Raw genomic sequence first — 18,092 nt, forward strand, 5'->3', positions numbered from 1 at the left:
GAAGCAATGGAAAACAAAAGAAAAAAGCTAGAAAAATTTCTCAATCTACAAATTTCTCATCAGAGACAGAGACCAAGCAGAGAATGAACGCGGCGCAAAGTAATCACGATTCATTTTCATTAGCTTTATTAACGGACTCGTGGCTATGCATGGAATTAGTACCTTGCAATTTCAATTAAATTCTCTTCACGGCAGCCGCGTCGGAAAATGGTTTAAAGTAAATTACGCAGCGCGATATAATTTCGACGATAAATAATACAGTGGCAATCTCCGGCGCGGATAGCAAACCTTTCTCTCTCTCTCTCTCTCTCCTCTCGACAAACGTCAAATTTGTTAATAATTTAAAATCCTACGCAAAATATATTATACATATTCACGATAAAGCGTAACGTAAATATGTCTTGTAAATTATGTTTATAAAAACAATCAGAGAAATATCTCTATTTAAATATGATTTTATATATTTTGTATACGAGAAAAAGTATAATTTATATATTATATAAAAAATATGATACGAACTTATTGCATGTTTCTGTCATTAGTTTCCAAAATGAGGATGTAAACATTGTTTTAAAATTAAGAAGGTAAATTTAATATTATATAATATAAAATGTATAAACCCCAAATTTATGACATATTTCGCAAATTGGACACGATATAATTCTTTATTCTTTAATATTTAATTAGTTGAGATATGATTTATAGTGTAAAAATTAACGATAAATCAACAGAGAAAGAAATAAGAAAAAACATAATTCAAATTTAATCAAAAATAAACGCAATTTGAGATTACAAAAAAGATGATGAGGCTAGTTTCAGAATAGCTGTTTCAGAATATGTTATTAAACTTAGAAGATAAATCATGAAGATTTCGAATACGCACCATGGTAATGACGGTCTTGATGGCTTCCGCCGTGGCCTCCTCACTCGAGGGTGTCTCGACGAGGGTGCTGCCCAAATATTTGAGGGTGAACCTCGCCTCTGACGTATCCTCGGATTCCTCCCCGTGCGTCGTGCCCGCCGAACCGCCACCCTCTACGCATTCACGACTGTTCGCCAACGCCCATTCCTCGCATAATTCTGGAAGTTAATATAAAGCAAAACATTGAGATGCTTTAATTAATGTAACGAGCACAATTTACTTTTTTGTGTAAAATAGTAACAAAAAGAAATTCACCCAATTTAAATCAAAATAAAATTTTGTATGAAATATTTTATCGTGCGAATCTCTTTTAAAGAAAAAATATATTTTGTGATCCTAAAAGTCGATTCGAAAATTTCACAACATAAATTTTGACTGTTAAGCCTGTGTTGAATTTACGAACATAAAGGCTTTTTTGTAAATTAATAGAAAATGGGGGAATATGTGTGAGAGCAGAAATTTGGAAACCGCTACTCTCTTCACAGACACGCAAATCGAGTAGAGATAAATGTTACGGTGGACGGAAAGGGGGATGACCGATGTAACATTAGTCCAGGTTCGTGCAACCACATAAGCCAACCTCGTTGTCTGTCCACTTCGTGACAGGAATAGCCGCACGTGTGTTACAATAATGGATGCTCCGGGTATGTGTATCGTTCTGCAGTCCAAAACTTGTCGAATAGTTGCAATTCCACGTCGAGATAAATTGCGTTGCGAAAATATCGCTATTTTATAAAATTTGTTTTGATATGTATTTTGATGAATAAAGTGAAAATGCTTTAAAATGTGCAACAAATTATTTTATTTCTTAGAGAAAAGACAGAAATCGAATTCATTATTTTCGACTGAAAATTAATTATTACAAAATGAAGTAAAGTGCAATTCCCGAATCGACAGAACTTATAAGTATTCTAAGGTAACAAAGAGGTAAGAAACAAAGTACATCTTTCTTCTTTTTATGCATGATAAAAGGAAAAAGTTAAACTTCAGGGGAAATTATGTGTTTTAGAGAGAAAGTTAAAATTAATCATCTCATTCTTGAAAGAAGGAATTATAACTGTAGATAAAAATAAAAAGATAAAAATTACGCATATTTATTATGAGAACTGAATTTTATGGCACATATTGATTCTTCTATTTAATATAATTACATTAATTTTACAACAGTTTAAAAATAATATATGTAAACAACATATGTAGTCGGAATCACAAGAGAGGAAATTCGCGAAACCGTTTTGTTACCGCGATTCATCTTTGTCGCAAGTTAATGAAATAGTATCGTTGCTCACGGTATTGCTCGCGAAATAATCTGAAAGTACGAACGAGTGAGTATTTGTATAACATTATCGTCGACTATGTACAACTTCACCCACAGAACAATTCCAAAAGTTGTTACTACTTTTGTGATGTGCCAGAGCGCATTGTGACGTCTTGCGATCGAGAAAAGAAAATCGAGTCTCGTGCGGTCCCGCGGGCATCATCCCTACGAATATATTCCTTTAAGAGAGTTAGGGAGTTCGCACTACAATGTGTCAAAAGTTTTCGTGCCACTATGGCACGACGATATATGCGATTCGACTTTCTCACTCTGAGACACGACTCTTCGCAAATCGACCGGAAAAATAAAAGTCGACGTACAAATCGAGTAATCCGATAGAGGCCATCAGTCGCATCCCGTATAATATATCTCTCAAAAAAGTCTTTCTTTCAACTAGAAATTCCTCCATAAAGTTTGAAGCAAAAAATTTATTTAAAAATTTATTTATTTTAAAATATTCTAATATATAATACTATTTAAAATTAAATTCTATTAAAAAAAATGTATTAAAAGTAAAATCGAAGATTAATTTTTTTTAAATAACATATTTTATAATTTTTGATATTTTAAAGATATTTTCTAAAACTTGACATTCGCATGATAAAATAAAGCAAGCTTTGATTAATTTGATTTGGATGGATTATTTTTACAATACATAATATATATACATACGAAGTGCACTCGTAATTCGCCGTCGGTGAATAAAAACAGACAGTAGATGTTTCCGCAAATCGAGGAACGCGGAGGATATAAAAGCGCAGGAAACACGATCGCCGCCTGGCCCATTTGTATCAATTTGTCAATGAGCACTTTCTGCGTATTTTTTTCCTTCCGTATTACCGACTATCAATCTTTAACAATCTTCTAACGTCCGGAGAGATTTTCGCTCGATTTGGCGATAAAAGCGGCTGCTCCGAGCAATTTCTTCGATAAATGTCGCATTGCGAAATGCATCTTGACGTGCTGATATCGTGATTGCGAGATGCATCATATCATATGCGCGTATAGATGACAAGAAATCTTATATTGAAATTTATGATAAAGTGATTTTTCCAATAAATTTCTCGCCTTGGAAAAATTAATTTTAAAAATATTTCAGATTTTTTAAACAAATTCCATTAAAAAGATACATTACATTTCAGATTTCTTTTTGATTTTCATGCAATTCTTGAGATAATTTTATATAATATATATATTTTTTAAATTATATAAAATATAATCTAAATTACATTATATGTGCATTTAGTATATTACATATTTGATACATTATATTTAATACATTATGTATAAATCAATACTAAAATATTCAAATTTTAAATATAAAATATTTTAAATAATATATTTTAAAATACATTATTTTTATTATTTTTTAATGGAGATTAAATATTAAATATTATGTATATTTTTACGTTATGATTTATATTTCATGTTCATGGGAAAAAAGCCGTTCAATGTTAACAGCGGATTTTAGACTACGGTGCGATAAATTTAACCGTGACGCGAATATATATTCCACGGATGTTTCCTTCGACGGAATAAAAAGAATTGACTTCGGAGCCGATCGCAACGAGTATTTTAATATTTCAACGACCGCGTTGACAGGGTACTACGTGAAAGCCATTCTATGCGCGACGCTGCTGACGGAAACGCAGCACCATCCGGCTGGAAATTTATGCCTAACCACCATCCCTATCCAGCGACGTGTAGCGCGGTATGGAAAACCGATATGTGTGTGCCTGTGAAGTGTCATTGAGGGAAAGATAACCGAAGAGACGATGGAGAATTTTCAAGTATTATTAAGGATCCCTTCTAAAATTTTTAATAGTACAAGTTATCAGTTTTATAACAAAATTTGCAGCAAATAAATTTTTTATTCATTTCTCTCTGGATTCTTGTTTAACACCCTACGTGTAAGGCTCCTACGGAAATTTATGAACTGTAATAAGGACGATGTTACGTCGATAACATAAACTTTACGAGCACGTTGATATAAGAGTATCTCGTCGATCCAAGTGTTTTCACGCGGAGAATCTTCCGAGACACGCAGTTTCTATGACAAAATGGAAAGATCTCGCGGCTCGTTTTATTCTCTCGAAGAATTCTCTGTCATAGCTCGCGGCAGCGAATCATTCCTCTCTATCTCTTTCTTTCTTTCTCTATCTCTTGGGCAAAAGCAATTTGCGGGGTGCTTTACTCGCTTCGGACGCGGACTAGGCGAAATTGGGCCAATTACTTGAAGTTTTTCAGCAATTACTAAAACGACCGCGGAACGGCTGAGCTGGGGAGAGAAATTAACTATCCGAGAAATTGAGAGAAGGAAAGAAAGAGAAGGAGAGAATGTTTAGGAGCTTAATTTTTACATTTGACAGATTTATTCGCGATTGCGCGGTCTTAATTCGCTGTACTTGGCGATGCGTTTGCATCGTAAAATTAGTGGCGTGATGAACATAAAACATTCTGCGGTGTAAAGCTCCCTTAAATAGTTCAAATAGAAACGTTCCAGCCGTGGACTGACCGCGAATAAAACGTTCGTCGGGGACCTTTCAGCGCGCGATCGTGCGAGTCGATTTTATTTCTACCCTCACTTGGCTTCCGGTCTGATTCGTCCGATGTACGCGGGGGATAACCGTGGAGGAAACTTTGTTCCTCAAGCTTGTTGCGTGCCAACGAGATTTTTCCTCTCTCGCTTTCAATACATACCGCTAGAAGAACGATAGGAATGGAATTGATGCACCCTCTTTCTCTTTTCCTATCTCTCTTTCTTTCCTTTTCCTTCTACCCCTCCGCGTGAGTTTTCTTGCGAATCTGATCGCGAATGCAATCTTATCGATGCAACGAGAAACATCGCCGCAATTCTTGACGTGCATCTATGCATAATATACGTAGATTTGTTTCTTTGAAGAGACTAGATTAGATTGCGGATGGAAAACGATCTTTGTAATAGACATCCAACGAGATACACATATATATTTTACTTCCAATGTATCCTTTAAACCATCTTTAAACGTCGAAGCGGGCTTTCAGACCATTAAATTTAATAGACTAAAAGCTTATTAAGTCTGATATGTTAAAAGCTATGTTCTTATCGAAGAAAGCATTTTTTCCTTTCAAAATATATAAGTCGAGAAATGCTCGTATACCTTTTGCACGTTTCAAAAACTTCATTAAGAGACGATACTTCCGCCAAGATATTTAAAAGAATGTATTTCCTGTGCACGTAAGATTATCGGAATTAAATGTCTTCTGTTATCGGCGCTCGTTAAAAAGAGATATACGATGATTTTACTGCGCGGTAATCAATGGATATCGCGTGCTGCGAAGGCAAAAAAACGAGAACGAAAGTTAATGCGACCGTTCTCCAGCGAGCAATTCGCCATTGCGCCCGTATTTCGCGACGGCAATTCACCATAGGATTTCTATTGAATACGGCTTTCCATGCGAAGAGCTGCGCGCGTATCCATATCGGTTATGCGCTTTTATTCGTTTCTCCGGTCCTCGACACGTGACTGCTGCCGGATATTTCTTTTCTTCCTGTACGCCGAATATTTCTCTACGCGAAATCACAACTGAATTCCGCCGCTACCGGTAAAACTCGACGATATGAAATTATTGAGCGGACCACTTCTTCCTCTCGCGTCTCTTTTAGCGAAAAAGCGAGTACACAAATGTGAAAAAGCGTGTAACGCTCGTTTCCTGCGAATTTCAAATATTATTTGAATCCATAATATCTTTCAATATCTTCGAGTAAAAGAATCAGTTAATTCTAATATATCAATTAAAGCCTTGTTTGTAATTATAATTATGTCTCAGTTGAACATGTATAATATGAAATAATATTTCTCAGATCAATTTCATATAAATATTAATGAAATCTTTAAACGTCATGTATCAACTGTATTTAAAATCAAATTTTAAAAAAATTCGTAAAATATATAATTAAGTTGTATAAAATTATCTAATATTTTACCATATATTTAATTAGTTAACTAATTAATTAATTAATTAAAAATCCAATATTTAATGAAAAAAAAAATATTTTAATTTTTAATGAATGCACCTTGACAAATAAGAGGAACATTTGCGAAAACATTCGTGCCATTTTATGCATGCAAGCGAATGTGTTTAGAGCCGGCTGGTAGGAGTATCGAACTGCATAGTAATCGTGTGCAAACGCATGAGCACAAACAATGTAGCTGCGCGATGCAATCGGTGAAATTAAATCGGCGAAAATTGGCTTCCAACCTATGCACGCGCACACACCAAAAATTCTCCATTCCCCTTAACAAGATTGTTTACAGCGAGTAACAGTGAAAAAAAAAAGAGAAAATCTCGTTAGATTTTTTTATCTAGCAAGGAAAGAAAACATATCAGAAATCGCACTTTCTCTTGCATTTTCTTTTTTTGGCACATGATCTACGATGTTTATATATAATAATATTAATCATTATATATGTATATATGTTATAAATATATTATTATATCTATTCAAGTGCAAAATATATATACACTTCGCCATTTTTTTTTGCAAGGTCGCGGAAAACTTATTATTCAAGAGATAAGATTTATTTTTATATGAACAATATAATTGGATTGCGATTTTATTCCATTCGAATAAAACAACTATCACTGAGAAAGCAGTTTAGATTTTCAAGGCGATGCAATTTGAATCGTATACAACACTAGCAGTACAAAGCTCGTGCTGTATACAATTTGGAGTTTAACTGTTGCAAGAGAGAGAAAAATATCTTTATTTTACAGGTAAAATACAACTTAGTCTACAATTTGTGTTTTGAAGAGATTTCCGGTTGACGAATAAGAATAGGAAAAGAAAGAACAATAAGAGAAATTGAACAATTTATTCAAAAATATTGTCATTTAACTTCCGCGTCGAAAATTGAGTTCTTACTTTATTCCGATTTATTTTATTCAAAACTCTATCAAACTTTTATTGTATATAGTAGTTTTAATTTTATCCGTCAAAGAGAATCACGCACCTTTATAATGCAATTTAATTTAATGCAATTAATTTTAAAAAGAGAAAACTTAAAATATTTAATAATTTTTGTGTAATGTAGATATGAATGTATAAAGACATTTTTGGCAGTCTGTTAAATTTTGATTGTATTCTTCATTTCTATTCTAAAATAGATCTTTTTCGAGAAATATACTAGAATCCTTGTAGAAGTTTTTTCACGTTTCCAATTTGCGAGCACAGTAACTCGCAATGTTCCGCCCTAATCGAAACTCTAAACGAAAGGGAGGCTTTTGAATCGACATAAAGCTTCCCGAAGTTACGAGCAATCGTGTTGATTCACGTGGCGGCGAGGAAGCGAATCGCCGCCCGACTAAAGAACGGATCTCAATAAACTCGAGATCTTTATTTCCGGCGATACGGGGGGGTGAATCCCCGTGAGAAACGTCTAACTGGCGCACAGCAGTAAAACCGCACTTTATTCGAACGAGGTGATGGTGGTGTAGATGTCACGTTTTATTTATCTCCACTAGTGAGAGTGACTTCCGCTTCGTACGATATTTATTGCTCCATAAATAACAAAACAACGAAAATTCTTCCTGTGTAATTATAAATTAAATTAATAGACATACATTTATATATATATATATATATATATATATACACTCCTGAACAAAATTAAAGCATAATTTTTTTTCACTTTTTCTTTAAAAGCTGATATTTAAATTTTAACGAAAATTAAAAAAAAAAGTGAAAAAAAAATTATGCGTTAATTTTGTCCAGCAGTATATATATATATATATATATATATATATATATATATATATATATATATATGTAAATTTGCTGTAAACTAAAATCGCACATCATTGGCTAAGAACCGAAAAATTTAATTAAATAATATAATATAAATGATGAAATAGAGCGAAATATTTTCTTAAATTCTATGTTAAATAAAATAAAAAATATAAGGAAAATTAAACTACAAAAGTAATATAAAAAATTCAGATATAAAAATTATTTGTGAAAGCAAGATCGACTTTACGAATTGATCTAGAAATGTAATATTAAAATGTAATATGGAAAAAGATTTTTAGCATGGAAACGTGCTCGGCATATAATCCGTTCTCTCTCTATCCATTTCTTAGATAAAATTATCTCGTCTCCGTGCTCTCGATTCGTAGAGCAGCGGCATTTCTCATGATAAGGCATTCATAGGTTTTTCCACCTCATAAACAACCGCGCGCTGATGCTGTAATCGCGTTTGCATATTTGTGTATCACGGTTCTCCGATAGCGAAATACGCAATTTTTCTGTCGATTACGCGCGTAGCCGAGGTTCGCGGAAAAGCATCGATGTTTATACGATCTCGCGTTATCTGATGGAAAAAGCTAGTAAGATAGAGTTTCATAGGTCTGGATTGACTGATGCATTTATGAAAAATAATAGTCCCAATTTTTATTCTTTTTTGAACCTTTTAAATTCTAGTATATCATTCCGAAATCGAAACCATTGCATTTTCTTTGGATGAGGAACGAGAAACTTTGCAATTTTAATATACTATTATTAATTTCTACAATTATTATTTACTTCTACAATAATAGGACGAGAAATATTGCGCGATATAATAGGAGCAAATTAACAATTAATTATGGCTGAAAAAATAAAGAAGAAACAAACAAAAATAGCTTTAGATATTTTTTGTACAACAAATGTAGACCGTCACAGTATGAACAAACAAATCATAATGACAGTGGCGAAAGCAATCGTCCACATAATCTCAAAGGAACAGCCGGCCGATTCATTTGAATAAGGTAGCGTTGTTTTGCCAGGCGAGCGTAAAATATTCATGGCTTTTTCCAGCTCGTAAAGCCGGGATCCGCGCATATCCACGGGGATCGAAGAGAGACCAGATTTCGGCGCATAAATTATATCGCGAGATATGGTATACGCATCGCGCGGCCCCGAGAAACTTTTAATTGTGAAACTTCGCGTTGTGCCGGCCACCGTGTATTCACGCTCTCATGTTTCCATTAATTTAGGAAATAAGCGAAACAATCATATCGTGAAACGCTATACGGTTGAATGCAGTTGAAGAACTACTTATTTTTGCTATTGTTCGAAAGCAGAGGGAAATATATCGGGAAAGAATATAATGAATATCATAACATGATAATACAAGAATCATTTCTTACGCTGATAAAGTTAATTTCCTATCGACGAATATTCCTTTAGTCTCTATTAAAATTTGATCAAGTCGCAAATATTATACTCTTTTTTATGTTTTTTATGTATCAGAACTGTGAAAAATGGAACGTCTGCGCGATAGAAAGCTATGATTGAACGTTAAAATTTAAACGGAATGGGACGCGACAAAGCGAAATGACAACCTGTGCAGATGCGAGCAGTAGTGGAATCAACCTCCTCTTTTTTGAGAAGAAATTCGACGTGACGGAAGCTGCGCATCTTGATTTGCCACCGTCGTGATTCATCCAGTGGTACCTTAATTTTAGCGGCTTTTCGCAGCTTCCCTACTCTTTACGAGATTATTATACAGGAAAGAGTAATATATGGGAGCTTGCGTTTCGCTGACTTTGCTATGGTGAAGTACACGCTTTGGCCTACTTGATACGTATTGTAGTTGAGAATGAGTTCTTGTTTGTCTGTGCAAATATAAATCAATTTGAAACACAATAAATTTCGAAAAGTTTTACTCAGCAATGAATTCCCAAGAGTCATTTTCATCACTTCGAGAAATATAAGGTTGAAGGAAAAAGAATATTACTAAAGAGATAAAAAAATATTATTGAAGATATTATTAAAGACAGATTTCTTTTTTTTTACTTCCAATTAATAAATTATTGCCGGATGATTGGTACGAAAGAGAGAACGAAAAGTACATTGTATTATTTGCGAACGCTTTAAAGATGAAAAATCTGAATATTTTAAATAAAAATATTTCTATTGAGAAATATTTTCCGATGTTATTGAAAATTTCCACAAGAATAGAATAAATCTTTTTTAATAAAATAGATCGATATTTCGATTGCGAAATAATTTAAGTGTTCCAATTTAAACACACATATAAATTCCAGGAAACTACGCTTGAAATATATATTCTAGTAGTGTGTCTACTGAATGTTCCATTTGTAGACAGAATACCGCACCAAATCGATGGCCGATACATCGCTTCCTACGCAGAGTGCTGCAACGAGATAAGGAAGCCTCAATGCCGTATACTCGGCATTCTCGCCCTTGCAATGGCTTCTCCTCAAAACGGTGTCTCTGCACTTCTCTTGATTATGTGAAGGGAACAAGGCGTGCATAGCCACAAGCCATACCGAGAAACGCATCGTTTCTCCGCTTGCTCTCGCAGCCGCTTTTTAAAGTCACGTTACCGACTAATTTCGTTTGCCTCGAGCGTAAAAACAACGCCCGCAACTAATTAAAAAATACAACAACGACAAGCGGCGCTTAATTTATCCTTTCGATACAACGGTCTCTTTATTCATTCTTAACAGAAATTTAAATATTTCATAAATCGCTTCTCTCTTTTTTTTTAGAAACGACTTTCAAAGTTCTGTAAATTTTACAAGTATTCTCTTGAATAGAAACAATAATTTTCTATAATAACAACGTATTTTTACTGATAATGAAAATATATAACTTATTTGCTTATTAGTATAATAAAAATATTTTCATGATTTTATATAAACTGTTCTGAAAATATCCTTTGGCTCCAATATAGTTTAATATCGAAAAAAAAATATGTTGTTTATTATAAAAATAATAGGAAATACTTAGAGTTGAAATTACATTAAGAAAAAAAACGATTAAAGAAAGTGTAATAATTATCGAACATTATATATATATATATATATATATATATATATATATATATATATGTTAATTAAATACTCTTAACCTTCTTTAGTTTCAAGGGATTAAAAAAAATTGTAGTTTAAAAAAAATAGACTGCAAGAACTGAAGTGATCGCCACTTTTATTGTTCGTTTGACATAGCGCAAAAAGCAAAAGAGAAAGAAATGCCGTTGGCGATGCATAGTGATGTAATATAATGAACTTTTCAAAGTCGCGTTAGCGATCCGTTTAATTGCACTTGTGCAGTGAAAGCGGGCTGTGTTCTTTTGGCGAATAATTAAAAAATATATATTCCGAACCTCTCAAAGCAAGACCGTGTCGAGTAATATTTTCCGCAAAATCTTTGTTTCAGAGAGAAACAAAGTATTGAGAAAAATAACGAACGAGTCATTTTATAACGCATGTCTATAATAAAAATAATAATATTAATAATTTATATATTGAAAAATGAATAATAAATTATATTATCAAAGATAATATATACTAAGATTTATATAAATACTATATAAATACTATATAATATATAATATATATATATATATATATATATATATATATATATTAAATATATAAATATATAATTTATATAAATACTATATAATATATAATATATATATATATATATATATATATATATATATATTATAATTTATAATATTTATATTTGCTAAATACATATATAAAATTGCATTGATAAAACGTCTAGCAATTACTTCACTTATAAATGTTAATTTAGATTTTTCTAGCAATTCATAGCAAACATGTTATTTTTCTTACGAGCATTTACTATTATCGATTTAATAATCGCTAATAAAGATTGCATGTTTTTGCTATCTAAATATGATGTGTACATTTATAGATATATGTTAAATATAAACGACACATACACACATATAGAAGATCGAAAAAAGTTTACGTGTTAGTTTTTTCCTTTCGCTATTTTGTTTGTTGATATAAAACACGCTGGCGAATTTATCTTCTATGAGAATCGGCATTATTGTAACGTCCATTCTCGGACAAGTGCGACAGGTAATTGGAATTCGAACTCGCGTTGGGCACTGACTCGAGTCAAGTTTCGCCGCTTCTATTTCGCGAAAGTTCGTGTGCCAACTTTGAGAGAACCGAGTCCGCTCCAGCTTTCGCGTCTGTTTCCATGGATTTAGCGATCCACGAATAAAGGACGGTTGAGAAAGGAAGAAGGAAAGGGGAGAGAAATGCCTGGACGTATCCCTGAGGGCTTGCGGGAAGTATCTCACAGCTGGATAATTAATCCCGTTCTACGAAGTGCACATTCGACCGCGTGCTCGATTTAAGGATATGAAAGATGCAAAACACAAGATATATGCGGGAAGATTCGACCTTATTCCATGAAACTGTGAGAAAATATCTACCCGTGCATGCTGTCCTTTTTTGACGGGGCGCGCGCGACCCTTTATTCTCGCGAAAACTGTCCCTAAAATATACAGCGGCACGGAAAATACATCGCGCTTTCTTTTTACAACCGAGCTGTCGGGGAATTTTCATCGAGAGATGTAAAGTACGATGCAAAAATCGAGAACCAGGAAAATGTGAGAATGTGAAATATTGTAGCGGCGGTTGAATATATTAAAATTCATCCTTTTTATAATTATTTTTTTATGTTTTTCGCATATTGCACTTGTTTTAATTAAAAAGCAAAATAAAAATAATATGAATTTTATTTAGTTAAAAGAGTTATAAATATTCATGTTATCCATTTAATCCTTTTTCTATTCTAAACAGATCAAAAATTTATTTGCCTTTTTTCCTGTACTAAAGAAGATTCTTGAGGCAAATTCTATTTTTCTCCGAACAGTACACATAAAGAATATATATTTAATAACTTATCTCACTTTTAGATAAAATGCCATTATCAATACAATCGCTTTACCGGGTACGTGATCTTTTGCTCATCGCAACGTTTAAAAGATAATAAGATTTTTCACGAGTTCGTGGCCAAAATGACGCTCGAAGGATTCTACTGTTTCTATCGCGAAGCTTTTCCAGATGAAAAACGTCAATTATCGTGATCATCAAGAAAATGGTCCGAAAAATATTTAGAATCAGAAAAAGGAGTAAGGTATTTTCGGAAAATCGAAAAACACCGAACCTGAGGAAAGAATTCGCATGAGAGAAAGAAAATTCGCCATTCGTTCACGTTCGCAAAATTTCGTTTGTTCTTTCGAAATAATTTTTTTTTATAGAAGAAGCGTCAAATTCTCTTTTTTTCTTCCTCTCTCTCTCTCTCTCTCTCTCTCTCTCTCTCTATCGATAAGGTATTCCGAAAAAGAAGGACTGTCCTGGGAACGAGAAAAGATCCTCGACAATACCGACGCGAGAAGCAATTTCTCCTACTCTTCGTCTTGAGGGGACAATTCAAAGAAAAGGATTTTCTCCCCGTCTATTTCCCCTTTGAGTTCACCTTCCTGCCAATCGGATGGTACCTTCGTACCTTTTTACCGTACGTTACCGCCGCAGGCGCTATTTCGGAACGGGATTACGAGCGATCGGTCGGAAATGAGTAATCGATCACGCGTATAGGCAAGTAAATGAACTTCCGCGTCTAGTTTTGGATTTGCGTAATTAGCAGCCTCGAGCAACGTATATAATTTATCCGATCAATCAGATATACATACATATATGTATCTATACATCAGATATACATACATCTCTCGCAAAGATTCTCAAGCTATACGGTATTAAAAGTGACACAATGACTGATAATGCATAACAATGAAAACAGATGCAATTATATGTATATGTAATCAAATCGATTAATTAAGGATAAGAGAATATCTCCTCTTGCTTATTTATATTTTAAATTATAAATTAAGTACAAAATATTATGTTATGTATAAAATATTAAATTAATTAAATTAAATTCCAACATCTTCTAAAGAATAAATTATATAGATAATCTAAATATATATTTTTTTAGTTTAACTTTTGCTTTATTTTTCGAAAGAAATGTTAATTCTATGAAAAATGACTCTGAAATACTCTCATTACAAAAACTAGTTTCCAAGTTGTCAAGTATAATTAAATCATCACAATCTTCATTCCAGATAAACTCTATTTTAAAAACAATTATTATTTCGTAATATAATATTTGATAATAAAATATTTGATTGATAATGAAGAAGTAGGGAAAGATAATATTTAGCCAGACTTGCGCTAAGGAAAAGATAATCAGAGAAAGTACGGCCAATTTCTGCCTTAATTAGATTCTTACTGCATCTTAATGTGCGCTAAATTCAATAATTATAATAAGCAATCTATTTAATGCAGTGTTCATTTATCTTATGAGAGAATTCTTGTCACACGACTGTTACGAATCATCCTGATCGCCTCCATATTGCCGGAACGAAGACCCAATCTTTCGCGCAAATGAGAAACTCCATCTCGTGCCAAATCGATCTATATATTCTCAATCTAATCGCACATAGAACAAAGTTTACTCCAGGTCACGATGAAAGTCAATTAAAGTCTCGCGCCGATATAAAAAAACTGTATCAGAAATAAAAGCTCTCGGCGGAGCTTCGACAGGAAGTCGGAGTCAGTTTTCCAAAACATTTTACTCGTCGTTCTCTCGACTTTGTCAAGCGGCTTAAGAAGCAAAAAATCCACCCCCGGTGTCTCGCTTTAACTCGAATGCACTTTAACCCTCCACGCTTCGCTCCACACGCTGCCGCCTAGCTTTTCTAGACGAACGAGCCCTCCTGCTTTTGTCTCGCTCTTTTCAGCCCCCGAGGCTACGCAAGATCCGTTAAATCGTTCTATCTCCCAGCCGCCAGACCTCTGGGCTCTACCATCTTTTATTTCAGCTCACCATAGAGGAGCCGGAACAAGAGTTATAGCTCTTTGTCGAAAGTACATTAGCATTGCTAATAATAGAGAATGAAAATTTGCAATGAATTTAGAATGAACTCTTTACCTCATGCAAAAATTTGATGAAAATTTATGCCAATTTTTTAACATTTTATATGATCCAAATAATATAGTACTTTTAATTTTTTTCTTTGAATTTTAAACTTTAACATAATCTTGTAATAAACTTTAATAATATATATTTTTTGTGATTAATATTGGATAGTTTAATATTGGATATAAGATAGTTTTAGAAACATTTTTTGAGAGAACATAAAACATCTATAAAAAATCTCGATATTTTGATACTTTATTAAAATTATAAAATGTCTTATGATTAGAAGCGCAATATATTAACATTATTATAAGATATTTTTATTTTAATATAAACGAACAAAATATATTGAATGTAATATTATAGAATGTTAAAAGTTAAATTCTAAAATTGCATGTAAACAAATTTATAATGCATTTTTATTTTATTTAGATTAGAGAGTTACATTTTTATTTTATTTTAAGTTTTATTTTAAAAAAATATTATTTCATTACACAAAATATCCAAATTTCCCTCATAAATGTCTGAATTTTCTTTAATATGCTAAAAAAGGGAAAAGTACTCTTAGAAGTAATCAAACAAATTTTTTAATTTATATTTATGCTGCACGATTCTTTTTTCTTCCTTCTCTCTCTCTCTTCCCCCCTTTTATATATATTTTTATATATATAAAATATAGATTAAGCATATCTATATTTCATTATAAAAAGTTAAAATACTAATTATACACAATTAATCTAAAATTATTACTTTTATATTAGTATTCGAGAGATGTGTCCCTAAAAAGTTATCTATATATATTTCATATATATAGTTCATATAGTTATCTATACATATATTCTGTTCATAACTTTCTTTAAAATATTCATTTAAAATATATTAAAACTTATTCTTTAATTCTATCATCCTAAAAAGAGGAATACATAAAATATACAGAAAGTTAGACGGAAAGCGTTATACATAATTATATCTTATATATTCCATTCTGATATTTTGTTACTATTGAATAGCGTAACTATTAATACTGTAAGCAGACGAGCATTCCTTAAATATCCGTTCGCCCGAACGTTATAACGATCCACTCGAACATTCTGAAACAACGACTTATGAAACGGCACAATGCGCCGCTTTGTTGAGGCATTCCTCCTGAATCTATATGTTCGACACACACACACATTACAATATTATTCGCGTAATACGCACATAGAAGTCCTTCAAAAGCGCGAAGTTAAATCCGCAAGTATGTTCCGACGAAAGGACCCTAGTTCGTAGGGTTGCGAACTCGGGCTTTGTAGGCGAGATATGTGCTCGAGCACGAGAGGCAACCCGACCCCCCTTCCGTCCTTTTCAACCATGTGTTCCGTAACTCGTCGTTCTCCTGTGTTTACGACCCTGCGGTGTGAGTTAATAAACGGCCCTAAATTATACCGTCGTCTTGCTTTACGCGAGCATGAAAAAGCACGTTCGTGTTGAGACTACAATGCTTGATATATCAGAATTTTAATTAATTACTAAAAATTTTTTCTCAAATTTCATTGTTTTCTAAACGTTGAATCTCACTTGTCAAATCAACCTTAATTAGCTTAATTTAGAAATATCTTGACATGTGTAAAAGATCTCGATGCTTTTATAATTTAGCATTATTAACATTAGCGAAGCTGGAATCTTAAAAACACTGATAACTGGTGAGATAATGGTGAGATATTTTTATTATGACGATCTGAATGAATTTTTGATGTAAGAAAAAAGGCTAAATTAATTTCAACAAAACATAATGTAACAAATATAAAAGTAATTGTAAAAATAGCTTTATTTTTATTTACATAATAGTATTTTTATTCTCTCAAGCATTGTATTTTCAAGATAATATTATGCAAAATATTCGAATTTTCCGCACATGAATATACAGATCTTCTTCAATATACATAATAAAATGGGAGCAGTTTATTTTCATGAATATTAAGCAAGTTTAATTTTACTTTAATTTTACTTATTTATATATTTTATGAGTTTCAATTTTTTTAATATAAAAGATAAAGATTAAAATATTTCATTAATCCAGAATTATTATTTTTATGTTAGAGTATGCCGAGATGTTTCTCAATTACTTATAAAAAACGAGAATAAATATAACGAAATAAAAATATACATAAGAAACCCCTAGTTAAATTTTTTTGTGGAATATTTTTGAAAAATAAAAGTTAGTTGAGGAAAACTGTTTTTCTCTCTTATTTTTTTCCATTATCTTATTAAAACTCACATATAGTCATCAGATATTCAAAACTTGCCTCTCTATATCTTTCAATTTTGTTTCCACATCTTTGCTAATCATATTCGGTTCACTCTGTATATCTAGCTAACGCTCGAGGCTCTATCTTCAGTCGGTGCAAGATCGTTCCTTTGCAGAACTTTCCTTTTGCAGAATATCGTCTTCTCGGTGATGTGCTTGAATCCGATCCTCTTATTAATCATGTTCGGAAGGACATGCAGGCGCAAGGGTCGAGTGTAACTCCAACGAATTAATCCTAGAGGAAAACGCGGCAGCAAGGACTCGCGACGAAATCCTATTACGAGGGACAGATTACTTCTGCGAGGTATCGATCCTGGGCGCTCTAACGTGACGCGTCAAAGCCTCTCAACTAATTCCTGCCGTTGGTTGGTTTGTAGACAAACATTGGACCAAGTCGGTCAGACGAGATAAAAAAAAATAGTGAAAAGATTGCGAATATTGAGAATAAAGATTTGACAAACATGAGATCGTTTTATTTTTATATAATAGTTTCATTTTTTAACTTGGTAAGCGATTTTGCTGATTATTAAATTAAATTATTGCTGATTATTAGCTTAAATTTTGATAAACAAATTGATAACAAAATCTTGATTATTATATTTATTTTTATTACTTATTAATTTTTGAAATCGATTTTATATATATATATATATATATATATATATATATATATATTTGCAAAATTTTTGATATCTTTACAAATTGGAAATATTTTAGAATTTTATTTCGATATCTCTTTTTATAGATTGGAAACGTGTGACAGATTATA

At 32.5% G+C, this 18,092-nt stretch overlaps 1 protein-coding gene across 2 annotated transcripts in view; it reads right to left on the reverse strand.

Moving 5' to 3' along the window:
• The window catches only part of LOC145976231 (low density lipoprotein receptor adapter protein 1), a 65,844-nt gene that overhangs the window by 12,850 nt on the left and 34,902 nt on the right, over positions 1–18,092 (reverse strand). For both annotated transcript variants that reach the window (XM_083107292.1, XM_083107291.1), the window contains exon 2: positions 884–1,080. In XM_083107292.1, coding sequence (XP_082963418.1) covers positions 884–1,080 — 197 coding nt within the window. The remainder of the gene's footprint in view (positions 1–883; positions 1,081–18,092) is intronic.

This window comes from Camponotus vicinus, unplaced genomic scaffold, assembly GCF_025532165.1.
Source record: "Camponotus vicinus isolate PSW18456_S1 unplaced genomic scaffold, iyCamVici1.0 SCAF_8, whole genome shotgun sequence".
NCBI lineage: Eukaryota > Metazoa > Arthropoda > Insecta > Hymenoptera > Formicidae > Camponotus > Camponotus vicinus.